Source organism: Leuciscus leuciscus (genome assembly GCF_965113295.1).
Source record: "Leuciscus leuciscus genome assembly, chromosome: 14".
In the NCBI taxonomy this organism is placed as follows: Eukaryota; Metazoa; Chordata; class Actinopteri; order Cypriniformes; family Leuciscidae; genus Leuciscus; species Leuciscus leuciscus.
In genome coordinates, this window is record NC_138738.1 from 17764268 (window position 1) to 17783939 (window position 19672).

General features: G+C 36.2%; 1 protein-coding gene across 3 annotated transcripts in view; it reads left to right on the top strand.

Annotated features, from left to right (window-relative positions):
- tmem131 (transmembrane protein 131) overlaps positions 1 to 19672 on the top strand; it is a 38245-nt gene that overhangs the window by 8386 nt on the left and 10187 nt on the right. For 2 of the 3 annotated variants that reach the window (XM_082190366.1, XM_082190367.1), the window contains exons 3-24: positions 2383 to 2423; positions 4764 to 4832; positions 6047 to 6167; positions 8097 to 8213; positions 8311 to 8433; positions 9836 to 9916; positions 10016 to 10166; positions 10246 to 10302; positions 10394 to 10455; positions 10977 to 11085; positions 11533 to 11641; positions 11734 to 11887; positions 12002 to 12172; positions 12307 to 12417; positions 12577 to 12711; positions 14424 to 14528; positions 15932 to 16018; positions 16375 to 16527; positions 16698 to 16773; positions 16867 to 16981; positions 17078 to 17216; positions 17383 to 17492. In XM_082190366.1, coding sequence (XP_082046492.1) covers positions 2383 to 2423; positions 4764 to 4832; positions 6047 to 6167; positions 8097 to 8213; positions 8311 to 8433; positions 9836 to 9916; positions 10016 to 10166; positions 10246 to 10302; positions 10394 to 10455; positions 10977 to 11085; positions 11533 to 11641; positions 11734 to 11887; positions 12002 to 12172; positions 12307 to 12417; positions 12577 to 12711; positions 14424 to 14528; positions 15932 to 16018; positions 16375 to 16527; positions 16698 to 16773; positions 16867 to 16981; positions 17078 to 17216; positions 17383 to 17492 — 2396 coding nt within the window. Of the gene's footprint in view, positions 1 to 2382; positions 2424 to 4761; positions 4833 to 6046; positions 6168 to 8096; positions 8214 to 8310; positions 8434 to 9835; positions 9917 to 10015; positions 10167 to 10245; positions 10303 to 10393; positions 10456 to 10976; positions 11086 to 11532; positions 11642 to 11733; positions 11888 to 12001; positions 12173 to 12306; positions 12418 to 12576; positions 12712 to 14423; positions 14529 to 15931; positions 16019 to 16374; positions 16528 to 16697; positions 16774 to 16866; positions 16982 to 17077; positions 17217 to 17382; positions 17493 to 19672 lie in introns of all 3 variants that reach the window. The other variant, XM_082190368.1, reaches the window with a different exon arrangement.

Genomic DNA, 19672 nt, shown 5'->3' on the forward strand with positions numbered 1-19672 from the left:
ACATGAAGCTTGCATTGCAGTTTAAAGGCCATAGGAAAATCGGGTTGAACTGTGAATACATTACATACTACAAACCCTGATGTTTCGAATAAATGACAAACAAATTTGATCATGATTAGTGGATGAGACTGTAAAGGTAGTGAGACAATCAACCGAACTATTTGATTTTAAAAAAAAAGGAAAGTGCTAGTCACTTAAATGCGAGTCTTTGTTCACAGAGCAACAACTGTGAAAAAAAACTGAAACACTTTGTTAGTCAGCTGTGAAGTTTTTTGAAGCTGTTGCAAACAGAGTTACATGAATAGTTCATCCAAAAATGAAAATCATCCTGTAAATTTACTCACCCTCAGGCCATCCTAGGTATGACTTTCTTCTTTCACTTGCACACAATTGGAGTTATATTCATTAATATCCTGGCTCTTCCCAGCTTTGCAATGACATTGAATAGTGCCCCAGTGTTTGAAGCTCCAAAAAGCGCATCCATCCATCATAAATGTAATCCATATGACTCCAGTGGGCTAATAAATACCTTCTGAAGCGATGGGGTTTTTTTTTAAGAAAAATATCCATATTAAACTATATTTTAACTTTATGAACTATAATCAATGGCTATAATCAATGGCAAAAAAAACAAAACAAAACAGACTTCTGTAAGAAAGACTGACACATCCACATAAAATAATTACCTGAATTGAATGAATATTGTGAAATACCACTTTTTGTGATACACCAGTTTTACATAATTTAGTTTTTACTCAATGTTGATGAGAGCTTAGTAACAGCTTAAAAGCTTCATCTAATTTTAAATCTGATTAAGGGTGTGTTTTGCATTTGGCATGTTTGGTTTGATTAAAACAAACCCTAGTGCGATTGCTCTGTTAGTGTGTGGTTCATTTAAATAAGTATGAACGCTGCCATCTGAACCCTGGTGCGCACCAAACAAGTGGGATGAGACCGCTTAAAAGATGAGTCTCAGTCCAAACGAACTCTGGTGCGGTTCGAATGAAATATGAACGCAACACTGACCAAATACATGTAAACAAACCAAAAATGGAACATGATGTCTCAAGATGCAACCGTAAAAAGGACAGAATGCTCAAGCGTACCAGTGTTTTTCTCGTCATAGTCGCAATGTTGCCCATCACAGTTCGGTACAGGCATCAGAACCGCGTCTCCATGCAGCAGATCTTCGCTTGTGTGTATGACAGAGGAATTCCTGTTGCTGTTTTCACTACTTTACTCATTTTATAAGCTCTTCACAAGTTACCAGCTGGGCAAAATACCATCATATGTAGGCTACGCATATACAACGAGAACATAGCATTGTTTTGGATGTTTGGTAAGTTCCGGCGCGAAATATACGTCATAATAGCCAACCAATCAGGTTGTGAATGTTTCCCTGTCCCTCTAGGTTCGGTGTTAAAAGTTCAATGTAAACACCAAGTGGACCAGGACTAAATTAGTTTTTTTTTTTGTCCAAACCAAGCGAACCGAACTACAAGTGTGAACACATCCTGAGTCTTTTTAAGTCTTCTGTTTTATCCTTTTCTACTACTGTATGTTTGATACTTTGCAGTACTAGTTATGGTTTATTAGCCTTTAAGAGATAGGTCAAGGTCACCCAAAAATGTAAGTTTAGTCATTCTGTCTTCTGTTGAACACAAAAGACATTTTGAAGAATGTTGGTAACCAGACAGTTGACTGTAGCCATTGACTTCCATAGTAGGAAAAAAATTAAATACTATGGAAGTCAATGACTACTGTCAACTGTCTGGTTACCAACATTCTTCAAAATATCTTCTTTTGTGTTCAACAGAAGAAAGAAACTCATTCAGGGTTTGAACAACATGAGAGTGAGTAATTGATGACATAATCTTCGTTTTTGGGTGAACTATCCCTTAATAAACAATTTTGTCAGATGGATTTCATTGCCCAATAAAGTTCTCCCTAATAAAATCAAATATCTGAGCGGTTTTGAAATGATAGCTGTAATAGTCCCTTGAATGGGACTATGAACTCTATAATCTTAGTGGTTTTGTGTACATGTGAGTTTGGACTTTAGTGGAAATGTTAAGGTTTATAAATAGACAAACCATACTCCCCATCCTGCTGTTTGCATTTTATTTTAGCCCTACAGGAGTGGACCTCAGTGAGAACATCACCACAAGCGTATTTTGAGAGTCTAACACACACTCGGTGTACACAAACAGTAGCCCATACATATAGCAAGCTCCTTGTCCAACAGTTAGACTTTAACACTTTGGTGGGACATGTTTGACCTAGACCTTCTGTCTTTATAACCTGCTCTGTCTCTGCTTTAGTTGTCCTGCATATTGGTACTATTACTTTTAGAGGCTAATTTTGTTTCTTTTCTTCCTACAGACAGAGTCTGATATTGATCTTAGCTCATATCGTCAAAAAAGGTAAGGTTATACTTTCATACACCCAGAGATTCTCTTCATGCTTTGCTTTGTACATGCTTGGCCACAGCCCGCATGTGGTTTATATTAGACTTTCCAAGAAACATTTGTTTGGTTCTTAACGAGACATGTGAACTGAACATTCCCACTAAACTATGAGACATTCCTGTGCTCGAGGAAAAAACGAATGAGCAAACAAATGCAAACGTCACCAGCTGTCATTTCATCGGACGACTTTCGCATTTCAAATGATTTAATCAGATTCAGATACTCTCTTGGCGGTCATTGGCATTCAGTAAATTGTCACACAGCTGAGCGAAGGGAATGAATGAATCAATGGATGACTGAATGGTGTGGCTTTGCTGTGGCATTTTAAGTACTTCAGTGATTTTACTCCGTAGATCAGAGTTCAGGTAATTATAAGGTAATTCCATCCCTTGTGAATACCTCTTAAATTGAGTTTATGAAGAGTTACACAACACTGTCTTTTAAGTTCGTAGGCAGAGGAACTGGTGTTAAAGAGCAGTGAGTCAAAGATGGAAAAGCTATTGTTCTCTTAAATGCCAGAAGAATTTTGATGTTCACCTCCCCCTTGAATGTTTTTATTTCAGGTGTGTTTTGATCTAATTCCAGTAGATCAACTTTTTGTGTACTAGGTAGCCTATTCAATTCTCAACCAATCAAGGCTTTCCAGCTCGAGGGCTTGGCCAACCTACTCGGCTGTATGCTAGCGGTGGCTGGTTTTCATTGGCTGATTGTCTGTGTTATGACTCGTCATCTCAGCTGCAAGAGGACACACCCTCAGTCGACACCATCAGCTTGGCGTGAACGGTTTAGCATGCATGTCAAGTGTAGTGCAAGCAAGAAAAAGAGGAAGCAAGCAAACACTGTTGGTGTTTTTTTTACAAAAATGTGTAGCTTTGTGGTCAAGTGCTTAATAGAGACTGTGTTTTTCTCTTATGTTTATGGATGGGCAGTTTTTCTTTTGTGTTATCAGATCTATTATTGAACTTTGTCTACTTTAGTGGTGTTTTTATTGCAGCTCCTCAGGTGTGTTTTTTGTGTGTTTTTTTAAAGCACAAGTACACACACACACACGCATACTGCAGTTGGGAAGTGGTTGACACTACTGTGTTAGGGACACAGCTATTTTTCATTCTGTGGTTTGTGCTGCCAGACCCGTCAGCCTAGTTAATGCCCTTTAAGACTTTTATATTTGAAGGTTATCTCTGATCTCATCCAACAGAAACATTGCATGACACATTGACATGTTTTTTGCATCTTTAAAGTGGCAAATTAATCTGCTGATGGTGTAGTTATTTCACCCTTTAGCTCTTTTCTAGCTCATTTTGGCTAAACTGTGTATCCACAGGTCATGATGACTGTTTATTTGAGTCAAGCTTTAGAATCATCTACATATAGTTCACATAAGTGTTTGTTATCCCTGCGTAAATTATCCCTGCAGTTGAGAGATTACAAGATACAGGCTATATTTCACTCAAACACATTGGTGTGCAACTTGACGTGTCACATTCTGTTAATCCACAAATATGCTGCTAGTCTTGCCCCAGAGAGACAATGTCCTTAGTCAAATGGAATGAGTGTATGTCACTCTTAACACTCTCATGGTTTGAGAGCCGTTATCATTTTTTATTTTTTTTTTGGTTTACATAAGATTTGCCTTATGTTACCCCTCTATGAAAACATTTGTTATATTGGTAACTTGTAAATGTAATAAATAGTTCTAGTAGAATTTGTTTGACATCCTGTTAAGATAAGGGTTTACTTCAGTCTTTTATCTAGAGATAAAAAATACTATAATTTTTTTCAATTACCTATTGGTATTATTATTTATTATGATTGACGATGATAATAATTAAATAAGTCATCTTCAAATAAGTAAATAATAAAAATAATAAAAAATAATCATACAATAAATATTATTATTATTATTATTATTATTATTATTATACTCCCATAAAAACAGCAAAGTTACAAAAAATCTTAGTTACTAACTAAATCACTTCAGCTTCCCTTTGTCATTTCTTTCCCATGATCTTTGAAACATCCTTCCAGTGGAAGGATGTTTCACCTTAGTGGGTTTCTGAACTTTAATGTTTGGTGTAAACCTGATGCTTCCATGCCAGACAAAGACTATTTGTTACTGTGTAGGTACAAGTGTGGGTGTATCTTTCTCTTTGCCTAAAGGGAAATAGAGAGGCGTCATTTGATCCTCAACAGGCCATGTTGTGGTGTGACAAAAAAAAAAGCACATTGGATTACAAAAAACGGTGTCTCTCACTGTGTCCCCCTCATTTACAGTGTATCTCCTTTCTCTTGCAGTGCATCCTCTCAGCGGGGGAACAGCAGACCCATACGCTTTGAGCCTCCAATGCTGGACTTTCATGAACAGTAAGACAACACTAACTGGATGGTTGACATGACATTTAAAGCTGTGACAACATTGTCCCACAGTATCATGTGATATTGAAACATCAAAAACACAATTTTTCTATTTATTATGTTATGATGCATGAATATTAATGACAAGCGACTATTTATATTAACTGTGATTCTATATGAAAAAAAAAATGAAATGGTGAAAAAATATTTATTATTTCCTGCAGGCTTAGTGTCACTTTTCTAGCTTAAAAAAGAATGGCCAATTAAGTTCCTGAATAGCTTGCTTTTGTAGATATATTATAACAAGCTATATATAACTATACACTGATTACAACATTTCCAATCTAATCTAAGTAATGATGGGTGGTTTTCGACAGAAGTTAGTCGTCATACAGTGGAATATTTTTAAGTATTTTGTGTGCTCTTGAATGTTGTTGTATTATTAGTCTTGTATGCACTTTAGTATGTGTCATTTAAAGAAGCCAACACCCATCCCTGCCTCATTAGATGCATTCGTTTAATAAGCTCCCTCCCCAGCTGGTCAGGTGATCCCAACAGAATGACACCATAAAAAATTATGAACCTGCTGTGAAATGTTTGTTTTAAAGGGCCTCTTTGAAACCGTTATACTTGAGTGCTTTGTTTTCCCATTTATATGCCCTACATGGTTATCATTTATGCAGTTTGGAATGAGTTGTAAAACAAGCTTTCCTATATTATCCTTAAAAATATGGGTGTATGAGATTTTCTGCTGGTGTTACTGTTCTACCAGATAACTCTTACTTCACCTCCCGTTGTTTGCATTATTTCATGCTAAGTTCAAAGTCTCTTTAGTTTCCTATGGAGTCATTGTACAGCATTGATCAGGCCAGTCCCTCTTTTGCCAGCAGCAAGCAATAGAACCTTCGATAAATTCGTAGCTCACCCTGTATCTCGTGCTTTAATCTCATACTGATAGCATGTGTGGAAAAACTGTTTATTTATCTGTTATTCATTTTTTAACATTTAACAACAATCATTTGTCTTATGATTCTATCAAAACACATTTTTAACACATTGATTTTGTTCATATGTACTTGTGCATAAGCTGATAAATAGAAATGAGCCTCCTCAGATGCTGAATACATACATTTTTTTTAAATTGACCTGCAAAGTTGTCAGTATGTACCATACTCTTCTGTCCTTTTCCTGGTTGCTAAATGTTCTTTTGCCTTTATCCATAGGCCAGTTGGAATGCCAAAAATGGAAAAAGTTTACTTACACAATCCAAGTTCAGAAGAAATAAGTTTAATATCAATATCAGCAACAACATCACATTTTCATGCATCCTTTTTTCAGAATAGGGTAAGTATGATTTATTTATTTATTTATTATTATTATTATTATTTTAAATATCATGTTTAAATCATTGAGTTATTTCATACACTACCGTTCAAAAGTTTGGGGTCAGAATTATTATTTTATTTTATTTTTTAAAGCAATTTAATACCTTTAGTTAGCAAAGATGCATTAAATTAACCAAGATGACAATTCATTGATATCAGTTAAATAAATTCTGTTCTTTTGAACTATCTAAGAATCTTGAAAAAAAAATGTATAATGGTTTTCACAAACATATTAAGCAGCACAACTGTTTTCAACATTGATAATAAGAAATGTTTCTTGAGCAGTATGAGCACCATTTTTTGCACTTGTATGAGGTGGTTTTTCAGTCAATTCAAAAAAACTGCAAAGGAAACAGTTTTTTCACATTTACGGGTCACCTGGCGTACATAAAAGTCGATCATTCTTTAAAGATGGCGTGGTATGTTTGGACACAAGATGAGACGGTTCTTTATTAAACTCATAAAAGACAAAAGAATTCCTAGGAATACTGGATTCTGAACAACAAAGAAATGCCACAATTTATCAAGACCTCAAAGCAGATAGGAGGGAGAAACACTCAGAAACACCACATACGAGGCCACTCCAAAGTATAAGGGACTTTCCTTGCCATTAATGCTTGAATAACACGCCTACGCCTCCTTCAGTTAAAAATAATGGCTAGTGGTGGCTGCGATATACAAAAAACTACCAACATCCGTTGGCATGATTTTTGGAATGACTTATCACGAAAAAAAAAAAAAAAAATTATTCGCACGACATCGGTTAATGGAAATGCCGTCGTTTCGAAATAGTTTTTTTTTATCCACATTTAGAAAATATCGCAAAAGTTTTGTGCAAATCTGTAATGGAAACCCGGCTTCTGAAGTCTGCTGTAATGGCTGATTATTTATTTCAGCATTTATTTTATTTCACAATATTGCTTTTTTTATTAATGTATTATTGGTCAAATAGATGCAGCCTAAGAGACTTATTTCATAAACATCAGAAATCTTACTGACCTGTAACTTTTGACCAATAGTGTGTTGTATTATGTCTCACAGAGAAAACCCTAGGTGTGATCTACAAAGTACTGTGACAGTTATGACTTCCTGTTTAAACCTAGCAAAAAAAGAACTGAAGAAATGTTCTTTTAGCTTGTGTGCCAGTTTCTGTATCTGTGTGGTAAATGCCTCATCTTATTGTGTGGCACAAGACATGACATAAATAAACATCTGAGCTCACACCAAAGCTCATCTGTCGAAGACCTCAGTGGAGACACCACCTTCCCTTTGTATAGTTTTGATGTGTGAAGGGAGTCATTGAATGTCACCCATACACACATTCACGTCAGTGAAACAGCAGGACACTGACCTCACTGAAGCTTCTATTTAAAGCTTTTAGTGTGTGTGTGCTCACACTCCAGGCGGTTATAAATTAAACACATCCCACCTGTTCCTGATGTCTACATAAATCAGCTACACTCTGCCCTGGCTAATGACTTGTGGCCGACCAGCTGCCGTAAACTCAGTGTACTCTTGGGTACCAAAGGTTACACTTGGTGTTAGCATCCATTTCAGGTAAAACATTTGAAATTGGGAGATGCTAAATTCAAGTGTAAACTGGGTCAGAAATGTTTTCAGAATCATCCGCTTAAGCCAGTTCAGAGATGGTTGAAAAAGCATGTGACCACATCATGTTTGCATCCAATAATAATAACCTAAAAATAATGTCCCTATTATTTATTTATTATTTTAATTATTAATACATTTATATTATTATTTTTGCTCCTGCATTTTTTGCTCTATATCAACACTAGGTAACGTTCTGACAATAGTGAGTGAAGTGTACGGAGTGACGCAGGTAATCTTTCATACTGTACATGTAACACTTTCTGTTGTTTACTTGCAGATAATTCCACCTGGAGGCAACACCTCATTTGATGTGGTGTTTCTAGCTCGAGTAGTAGGGAATGTAGAAAATACCTTATTTATTAACACATCACATCATGGAGTGTTTACATACCAGGTACATTTCATATGCTTAAAAATGTTGTTCTGCATTTTGGTGTACAACCATTACATTGATCTTTTGGACAGAAGATTTGACTGTAGTTTGATTTTAGGTGTTTGGTGTGGGCATCCCCAATCCTTACAGACTCAGGCCCTTCGTAGGGGCCAGAGTTCCAGTAAATAGCAGCTTCTCTCCACTCATAAGCATCTTCAACCCACACAGTGAACCACTGCAGGTACGCAAAACTTTATACCTAGTTTAGACTACACGACTACACGTCTGCAGATCATTGTGCTGTTCAGACTACATGACTTGCTGTGGAGTCTTGAAGTCGTTTTGGTGTTCACACTACGTGAAACTACATAATTGATCTGCAACAAGGGGTCACCCAATACACGAGCTGACAACAACTGTCAGCCAACGACTCTATCTGGTCCCCAAACCACGTTTTGTTTTGTCATGAATTCACACGCGAGAAGTGGAATGCCAAACGCACTTGCAAATACATTACCAACAAAATATAAAACACATTTTTATTCACCTCAGTTTCCATTAGCAAATGATAACTGGAATAAGTTATTATACACATATGCAACAAGTGCACCTTAAAATATTTTAACGTTCTCATTTTTCTCCTTTCGATAATGCGCTTGATTTAATTAATTACACAGAAGGTAAACGCACATACTGCAAATACATGACCAACAAAAAAAAAATTCACTCCATCCATGAGTGATCCAGGCTGATATCTGATGTTCAGTAGCGGTTCACTAAAAATAAAATGAATTTAATTAATTAAAATAATTAAATAATGAATTAAATACCTATTCACATTAAGTACTTAACTCAAAATAACTATTAAAAAATAAAATGACTACATGACTAAAATCAGCTTGAAAATGCTATCTAATGAAACAAAGACGAATTTAAAGGTACACTGTGTTATTTTGTCAGTCAGTCGTCGTGAAAGTCTGGTGGTTGAAAGCTTTTTCAATTCTAAAGAAAGAGCAAGTAGAGATTCACAAGTGTTCAGGACAAAGTTTGAACGCGCACACTTAAAATCTGAGTGAGAGCAGAGCCATGCGACCACTGTATATTTGAGAGCGCGCGCCCAGTTTGAAAGAGAATAATAACAATAATGCACTCTCGACAATTCTCATTAAAATAACGCCATAAAACGGCCTCAAATGAACTATAAAAATGAGAAGAAATTTGTGTCTGAAAGCTGCAATCATTTTTCTTTATTATTGGTTAGAATTAATGGAATTTTTCGGTGGGCGCTCAACCATTTCTTTGGGTGCTCAAGCCTATACTCCATTGGCTGTCGTTTAATGCGTTGAGTCAGCCGACAGCTCCAGATATTTAGCATGCTAGATATTTGTCTGGCGTCGGTGAGGCATCAGCGAGCCTCTTTGATGCGTTGAGTAGTTCACACATAAAGATTGGCGAGCGCTGATCACCCGCTGATTTGCCCCCGATCACAGCCCGACCTATCGGCAAGCTCGTTGACTCGGGCTTAAAATCCTGTAGTGTGATCTTGGCATTTGCGTGTGCTTCTATCATATTTTATTTAACCAGTGAGCCGTTTTGGTTCTTTATCTTTATCATTGTCTTTTCATGGTTGTTTATGGTTTCAGGTTGTAGAGATGTATACCAGTGGAGGAGACCTACATTTAGAGCTGCCTACTGGACAACAGGGTGGCACCAAAAAATTATGGGTGAGCATAACTTTTTATTCACACTTAAGTGTGCTCACTTAAATCACTGTTGTGGTACAATTTATTATTTTCATGTGCTTAATTTTCTGTGTTTTATAGGAGATCGCTCCTTTCGAGACAAAGGGTGTGATGAGAGCCAGTTTCTCCTCTCGAGACGCTGACAACCACACAGCCTTCATAAGAATTAAAACTAATGCGTCCAACGAGGACGAGTTTATCATCCTCCCTGTGGAGGTTGAAGTCACCACAGGTCAGTTGGAATCACCTTTTCTGATACCATCTGATCAGTATTATTTCAGCCCTAACTCATGGTTTGTGCATCTTTCCAGCACCTGGTATATACTCCTCCACAGAGATGCTGGACTTTGGTACGCTTCGATCGCAAGGTGTGCTTTTTTTCCCCAATACATTTGACAGCAGTATGGTAGATACTGTGGGGGAAAAGTAACAATTCTTTGTGTCCTTTCAACTTTACAGATCGACCAAAACAACTGAATTTGCATCTGTTAAATTCAGGAACAAAAGATGTATCGATCATGGTAATTTACAGGGCTTATTTACATGGATTATTTGTACACTACCGTTCAAAAGTGTGGGGTCGATAAGATTTTTATATCGGAAGTCTTTTATGCTCACCAAGACTGTTTATTTGGTTTATTTGGCAGTATAAACCGTAATATTGTGAAATATTATTCCAGTTTAGAATTTAAAATGTCATTTATTTTATTACAAATCATTCTAATAAGATCATTTGTCACTTAAACATTACTAATTATCAGAGTTGAAAAAACTGTGATGCACCTTTTTTGGGATTCTTTGATGATTAGAATGTTCAAAACAGCATTCATTTGAAATGGAAATATTTCGTAACACATGATTTTACTGTATATTTTGATCAATTTAATTCACCCTTGCTGAATAAAAGTATTAATTTCTTTAGGGAAAAAAAATCTTACTGACCCCAAACTTTTTAATGGTAGTGTAAGTCTGGCAAGGTTTTTGATTTAACTGGTGAATTAAATATCTATTTTAATGCTCGCAATGTGTTTGTGTTGTATAGAGTGTTAGGCCAACTCCATCGAATGAAGCTGTCGTAGTTGAGTTCAAGCAAATTACACTAAAAGCTGGAGAGAGCCGATATGCCAAAGTTGCAAGTATTAGTTTTGATGGTAAGTACTGTTGTTTTTAGAGGTATCATTAGGAGGGCATTTGGCCTTTGTCCTCATATAGATTAACCCATCATCATGCATATCTGTATTGATTTGATGATAATTCCCGTCAGTGAACAGATTTTTATCCATAAGTCAAAAGTTTATTAAGTTTGAGTAGAAGGTAGAAGAAACATTTGTGGCTTGAAATCTGTAATGATCATGTGGATATTGATTAGAAAAAAAATGTGATAAAAAAATTATAACTTAATAACGTAATAACTTAGTCTGATCACATCAAAGCAACTAAAGTCTGTTTACAATGTTACCAGTGCTTTTTCATTATCATGAAATTATTTATTTTAGACATTTTTATTCATTGTTTTACATGGAAAACAAGTGTTTACAGATTTAACAAAATAAATGTTTGTGGTGTTATTTAAAAAAAATGTTTTTGTAACCTTCCAGCTTCAAAAGCAAGAAGACCAGACCAGTTTTCTGGAAAAATAACAGTGAAGGCAAAAGAGAAAAGCTACTCAAAGCTTGAAATCCCTTACCAAGCTGAAGTTTTAGAAGGGTAAGCATTCTTTAAGTTCACCAGCATATATTTAGATTTAGATTTAGATTTTTATAACTAGTTTACAATGTATTAATGCTTACTGTTTCTAGGTACCTGGGCTTTGACCACACAGCCACCCTGTTCCACATCAGAGACAGTCCTGTAGATCCAGTGGACAGGCCCATCTACCTCACTAATACTTTCAACTTTGCCATACGCATCCACAATGTGTCCCTTCCCGAAGAAGCCAAGACAATGTTCAATGTGAGCAATTTTTCTAGCCTTCACAATTTTGTCAGCAGAAAACTTCTTTCAAGTAAAAATATTAAAATGAAAGTAAAAAATATATATATATATATTTTTTATTATTTTTTACAGGTGCATAATTTCAGCACACCAGTTCTTATCCCTCCCCATGAGTCCCGCTACATTTTCTCCCTTCTGTTTCGACCAGTAAGACCCTCCATCCACATCGACAGCAACATTCTCCTCATCACCAATGCTTCTAAATTTCACCTGCCAGTCAGGGCCTACACAGGCTTCTTGGAGGTACATTAGAAACAGCTTACATGGGACAAACTGTCACCAATGTAACCTAATTCTGAATTTTAAATGTTGTGAATTAATTGCTTCATTTTAGAGATTATATGGCCATGATTTGTCTTTGCTTTCTTATTTAACAGCCCGTTGTTCTTCCTCCCTGTCTACGAGAGCATATCTTAGACTTTGGTGTCCTTAGTGCCACAGACACCAGCAGTTTGGTGTTTGTGGTGGTCAACAGCAACCCAATTGAGGTGCGAGGTCATCATGTTCAGTACTTTGTCACATTTTTCTCATTTGGATAAGAATAGCAGTCCTATTTTAAACTTTCAAGACGTTACTGGAGTGAGCAGTAATGTCGATATGGCTTTTTCTTTATGAATACGTGTTCAGGGATTTCTCTGTACTTACAGTTGGAGATAAAGTCGTGGTTGGTGACAGGAGACAGTCTGTCATTGGAGTTGCTTAACACAGAAAGAGGGAACAGAAGTATAGCACTGAGCAGAATTCAAGAGCTGCAGAACACATCAGCCGCCCAATATAAAACCGTAAGAGCGCAGTCTTTATCACTCCTTTACTGCCCCTTACCAGAACTTATGTTTAAATCATTCCAGAATCATTTTCTCTGTAATAGACAGCATTTCACAGAGCTTAAGTTGTCTTTTTGCTGGAATATTCATGAACTAAGATAATTATCTCTGTATCATAATAAATATCTGATAAAAGTATTTACAATCCAGATATGCTAAGTTATCCAGTATAAATATATAATGTGAATTGTGTGGTTAAAAAGTATTGTAAAGTGGAAAGTGTGGAATTGTCAAAAGCTGTGCTAGTGGTTGTAAAAGTGATACTAATACCATTATGAAGTACTGATGCTATTACAAGTAGTACTGTTACAAAATTCTGAAAAAAATGACTACATTCAAAGATTCTGAATGTTAAAATTGATCATGACTTGTGCAGCAAAATAAGACTGCAATAGCACACTAGTAATTCATATTTTGTTTTCATTTTATGTTCATATTTTTATTTAAAATATAAATTTTCCTCAAAGAATCAACTTAACACCTGCAATGATGCACTCACCCACCCTAAATATTGATGAACATTTTTTTGTACCCTCTCTGCTCTAATAGTTTTAAATGTATATAAATATTTTGTGGTCTTTATGTGATTGAAAATATTTCAGATTTTAAAGATTGGAAACACAGCTGATAACCAAATAGAGCCATACATGGCTATCTCAGAATGGATTATATCTGCAGGCAGTCATATGACTTCCGGTGGAATCTTTACATGTCCGTACTTGTGGTAAAATTGCAGAAGTGTCGCAAGATATGTGGTTTTGGGGTACTGCAAGCACAGGAGTTATTTCATCTATAATTTTTTTTTTTTTTTTTTAAGAGCCAAAATAAGTTAATGTAAACTGATTGGTACAGTTCACAGAGAAATGCTTCAGTAAGACTACAGAGTATTTTATGTACACCACTTAACGTTAGAGTTACGCTAAAGAGAGCAGTGGCCTGTTGCACAAAGCTGGTTTCAGTTGCTACTTTAGAGACAAAATCTTTTTGTCTCATCTTTTGGTGCTAATTATTTATAAAATTTATATTATATGAATCAGTGTTTATTCCTGCCTTGTAAATGCTAATTTTCAAAATGATCTCTTAATCTACAGACCTGAGAAGTAATTTGCGCCGTAATCTGCGAGAAGTGAATCAAACTGACGCTCTCCATGTTCCGTTTGCCGCACGTGTCACTTTTAGGTGCACGCGATTTAGAGTTAATCGCAAACTCTGGATCAAACCTGAGTTGACAGACAACGTTTATACCAAGCGTTGTGACCCCGTTGAACCTGATCTATTTGTCAACTCTAAACCTACTCTGAAACTCAGAGTTTGTTCATCTAGCTTCGTGCAATATGCCACTGGTGCATTAAATGTGAAGTTTATTATTCCATGTTGTGATATTTATAGGGCCATCACACAATGTTCCAACATTAATGATCAGTATAGAAACAAACATGCTCTCATCCATCTAATGAGGGAAGATTTATAAAGTTAACATTTTTAAAAGAGTTGTTTGCCATGTGTGCCATGTTTTTCATATTTTAAAAGTAAATATGAGCATCGGTTAGGTTTAATGTAGTTGTGTTCCAGTATGTATTTGCATCCTGCAAGAAAAGTAGGATGGTTACAGGACTGTCATTTGTACGCATAGGTGTTCATAACTCTGTATTGCATGTCTGTTTCCTCAGGTAATTTTAGCCTCGGGCTATTATGCAGCGTTTAAAGTCACTTTGGTGGCTAAAGCTCTAGAGGGAGTTTATGATGGAGCCATACACATTACAACAGACTATGAGGTATGTTTCATCCTGAATGTGTGGGTCTCTATTATGACTATTTTTCCCTAAAACTGTCATGCCAAAACTGATGCTAAGGCAGGGGGATCTGTGAACTTAAACCAATGAAGGTTTTGTCACTGACTATTGGCAGGTACTTCCGCCAATAGTTCTAGGAGTTCTAGGAACTAAGAAAAGATTCCTCTGATCCATTCCGTCCTTTTGCACTGGAGGAACCTTTTCATAATTCCTAGAACTATTGGCGGAAGTACCTGGTTTTTGGCGTGTTCGCACCACAGGAACTAGGAATGATTTTAGTTCTAGGAACTCCTTTTGGAGGAACTAATTTAGCTCCTACTTCAGGGCAGGGTCTGACCCAGCACTATTGGGACTACCAGTGACGTTAGTGTTCGCTGATTGACCGAACACATGCGAAACACCAGCAACTACCATTTTTTTAAAAGCTCTGTAAACACACAGATTATAGCCTATATATTTACTCCAGAAACGAACTCTTCGAACATGGAAAACAGTGATAGATGGGCCTCTTAACCTGTAATTCTGCTCAGGCTAGCAACACTGGACATCAACCAAATGGCATAAGCTAATACCTTTTCATATACTGTCTACTTTCTATGTATAACAGTTCTATCTAATAACGTATTAGACAGGACTTTTAGACAGATTGCAAACTAATGAACACGGACAATGCAAGCACTGTGTGCTCAGGCTCTGCCGTTCTCAGCACCGTCAAAATAAAGGTCCGCCATGCCGTTAAAATAAGTCACAACAAGAAGTGCGGCTTACTTCATATTTCAGAGTTCCTACTGGCGGTGCAAACGCAAACAGGAAAATGTTCCTAAGGGAACCATTAGATCTCGGACCTAGAACTACACGCTGCGAAAGCCCCATATACAGTATATATTAAACGGAGTATATATATATATATATATATATATATATATATATATATATATATATATATATATATATATGGGGCTTTGTAGGAATTATGAAAAGGTTCCTCCAGTGCGAAAGCCCCTATAGAGGCTTTTGCATCGGAGGAATCTTTTCATAGTTTCTAGAACTATTGGCAGAAGTATGTGTATATATAACATTACTTTCATTAATTTATAAGGGGAACTTTCTAGATTATTTCACGTCAATCTTTGCAGATTGAGCTGTTCTGAAATTTTCATTTTGGTGTGTATATTATACTGGGCTGACAGCCACTGATGTTAGCGGTTCCTGGTTTGATACCAGCAGGTTTTAGGGGTTTTGTAGGGGAGCAAAAGTTTTAGAACAGTTTCAGATCAAGCTCCTGCACCAGCTCAGGCACACTATAGGTAGAAAAGTGGCATATCTATTTAACAACACAGTGGCAACCATTGAGCAAATCTTTAGCTAATATGTTTCTCTTTCAGATATTGACTATCCCTGTAAAGGCTCTCATAGCTGTTGGAACATTAAGCTGTTCACCCAAACAAATCACTCTTCCCCCTTCATTCCCGGTAAGTCTTAAAAACCATAATTTTATGTAGATTCTCAGTGTACTTCTCAAAATCTTAGTCATATTCTTTTGTCTTTAGATTTATTTTTGTAAATGGTTCAAAAGTACCTGTTCATTGAGATCTCAACGTACTAAAGACACTTCTATTGTACATGTAATGTGAGCATGTGATTCATCCCTGCTTTTACCCCCAGGCACTGTTTGATCACCACTCCCTGTGTCCAGTGCCATGTGCTAACATGACCTGTTTTGCAAACCACTGTTATTTTTACAAGACAAGAGACCATTCATTAGGTTTCAGACTATTTCAAAGTGATTTTCATCAGCTGTTAATGTTTTTCTGTGTTTTTTATTTAGGGAAAAGTAGTTCACCAAGGTTTCAGCATACAGAGTTCTTTCTCACAGAAAGTAAGGCTTCAGCAAATTCGCTCTCTCACTGAGGACGTCCGGTTTTACTTCAAACGACTTCGCAATAACAAAGTGGAGTTGGAACCCAGACGAAAGTCCAAGGTGCCAGGCCCAATTACAACACTATAACGCTATACTAAATGAAATGCACCTGCCCACAGTTTGCTCAGTTTAATTTGCTATAAGTACAATAATACAATATAGAATCATTTTGGATGAATCAGATGTTTTATATCTTAAGAATTTACTTTTGTTTTTTATTCCTTTTCCAGATAGCAAACATTTATTTTGATGCCAGCTTGCAGTGTGGTGATCACTGTTATGTGGGATTACCGTTTGTATTGAAATGTATGCTTTTTTTCTGAAATAAATTAAGTCTTTATTTAAAAAATGTGTTGTTTTCTCAATTAATATTTCTCCTATGTGTTTTTCTTTCTGCAGCGGAGTCCAGGCCCCATGGTTTAGTTATGCAGGAGGACATGTGGGATGCTGATGTAGATCTACACCAGCGGCTCCTGAAAAGATGGCGAGAGCTCAAAGAGCAATCAGGCCTTGAGTGAGTCCGATACATCTTGCTTGAAACCATATTTAGATAACCACACAGTGAATGTATTGTGTATGTATCTTTGATGTGATTGTCTTGTTTGTGAAGGGTTGAAGCTTTCTTCGAAGTGAACACAGATCTGCAGAAGAATGTTCAGGCCAAAATCTTAGCACAGCTCACATGGCCCTCGCTGGTCAACTCATCACAACAGATCCATTTTTCACTTACAAACACCAACAGCTCATCGGTGAGTGTATTCACACACCAATCATTTACAAAATTCTACATACCTCTCCCCTTTGTGTGCCTATTTATTAATATCTTTGTATTCATTTGTTTTAGCTGCAAATGATTAAGTTCACTATAGTATTTTCACTGTAGTCAAAAACATTGACCTGAACTTTTCTCTTTAGGAAGAAGAAGTGATTCTAGAAAACCCAGCCGATGTCCCGGTCTACGTCCAGGTTCTCCCTCTGGCTCTGTACCCAAATCCTTCAGTGTTCACAGGCAAACTTGCTGACAGGTAAGGCACTTCTTATGCGTTTTCATGTATGAAGACCTGTTTATACCATCCAGGGCTTGATATAAGGACTGACCGATGGCCCGGGGCCTTTAAAGTGCAAGAAGATGTGAAAGAGAACTCAATTCAGTACCCGCAAGCTGTCTTATAGATAGTTTTCCGTACGCACACATCTGAAGCATGCACACAGAAAGTCGTCTTTCAGACCAAATTGAGTTCTCCTTTTCATCTTATCGCACTTGAATGGACAAATGCACACATATTTGAAGTGCACGTCTTAGTGAGTATCCTCGTAAACAGATTTAGAATTTTTCTTAAGTGAGTGTAAACAGTTGGAGAAAATCGAATGTCTATCAGTATGTTAGATCCGTACATAAGTCTGAAAGTGACAGCAGCCTAAATATACCTGCTGCTATGTGTGTCATTATTGTTAATCAAACAACAAAAGAAAAAGAATCACTCATTGCTCTTGCCCGAAAACATTTAGTAGCTTCAACCCTTTCACACGCAAGTTTAAAATATTCTAGCTGCATGAATATTCATGCATATTCAGCATGAGTTTTTTCTAAGGCGAATGTTATTTTAGACCGGATCATCTTATTTCCATGATGTCGCGTCATGCTTTTCACGAGAAGTAATTCTCTGCTTTTTTACACACCGCAGCCACGCTCTATGACAGATGTATCGCTTTTATTTTGTTTATTTTTTATTCAAAATATATGACAAAACACATTTGTTATTTGACAATCTGAATATATCAGATAGTCCATGATATAGTTAACAAATTTGTGAAATATTCACAAACTTGTGAACTATATAATGAACTATCTGATAAGGGGCTTTCGCACCGGTTAGTTATAGGAACTTAGTTCTAGGAACAAGTCACCAGCCACCAACGAGTGGTTCCCCTAGGAACATTTTCATGTTTGCGTTCGCACCGCCAGCAGGAACTCTGAAGTGACGTAAGCTGCGCCTGTTGTTGTGACTTTTATTTTTACGGCACTGAGAACGTCAGCCAGAGCCTGAGCGCACAGTGCTCACATTCTCAGTGTTCATTCGTTTACGATTTGTCTAACAGTCCTGTCTAATACGTTATTAGATTGAACTGTTTTACAAAGAATGTAGACAAAAGGTATTAGTTTTCAATTGCCAATAGTTCTAGGAACTATGAAAAGGTTCCTCCGGTGCGAAAGCCCCTACATATACATATACATATTTCCGATTGTCAAATATGTGTATGTGTTTTGTCGTTTTAACACCTTTATTATGATTATGTTCTAAATTAACACGAATAGGCATCGCCATGTTAGTTTGTGCCTCATTTCAGTGAATCAGATCTGTTAGATTTACATCATGTTAATTCACCCACTTCTCCCGAAATACATGAAAGTAAGTGGTATCTGATATGAATAAAACATATCGTCAAATTATAATTGAAAGGATTATTATTGCTGCTTCCATGGATGTCAGTGTGTATTTTACTAACTAGAAATGTATATTTGCTTGTACTTAAATGTATTTAAATGTCTGAAAACTAACATAAACATTATGTGGTTGAAAACTGAATAGTTGTGATGAAGCGCCAGCCAAAGTGCGAAAACACATTTGAATTTAGCAGTTGATCACATTATACAGTGTGATTGTACATGTCAAAGGTTTAATCTGTTTAATTTATACAGTGAAGATTGTGCAGTCATTTTACATTTGATTGCTTTATTCAATTTCTGTAGCATTTCTTACCTGAATACTACTGTTAGAGCCACCTGAAAAACTTATAGCACTATTTATTTCACTTGCATCTTTTTGTTGTTTTGTTATTTGTTATTTTTTTTATTTGTTCTTATTTTATTACTGTTTATTTCTCTTTAATAATTTTTTAACTTTACATTTAGTTAGGCTTGTATTAGTTGCTGTGGTATTGAAATTTGAATCGATAATTGTGAATTTTTGGTGTTGCAACAAACTTATTAATTAGAATGCAAGGTATATGTCAAAAACAATGAAAACAATTACTTTTTTTGTTTTTTGTAGCAATGCCAGTGACATTTTTGGCAGGGCAAGTAAATATTTTAACCAGTAGAAAAAATATTAGCAAGTGGGATATTATATGAAAACAAAATATGGCTTAAAAATAATAAATAAATCTCCAGATAATATTTTATTTGTATTAAGTGCTAGATGTG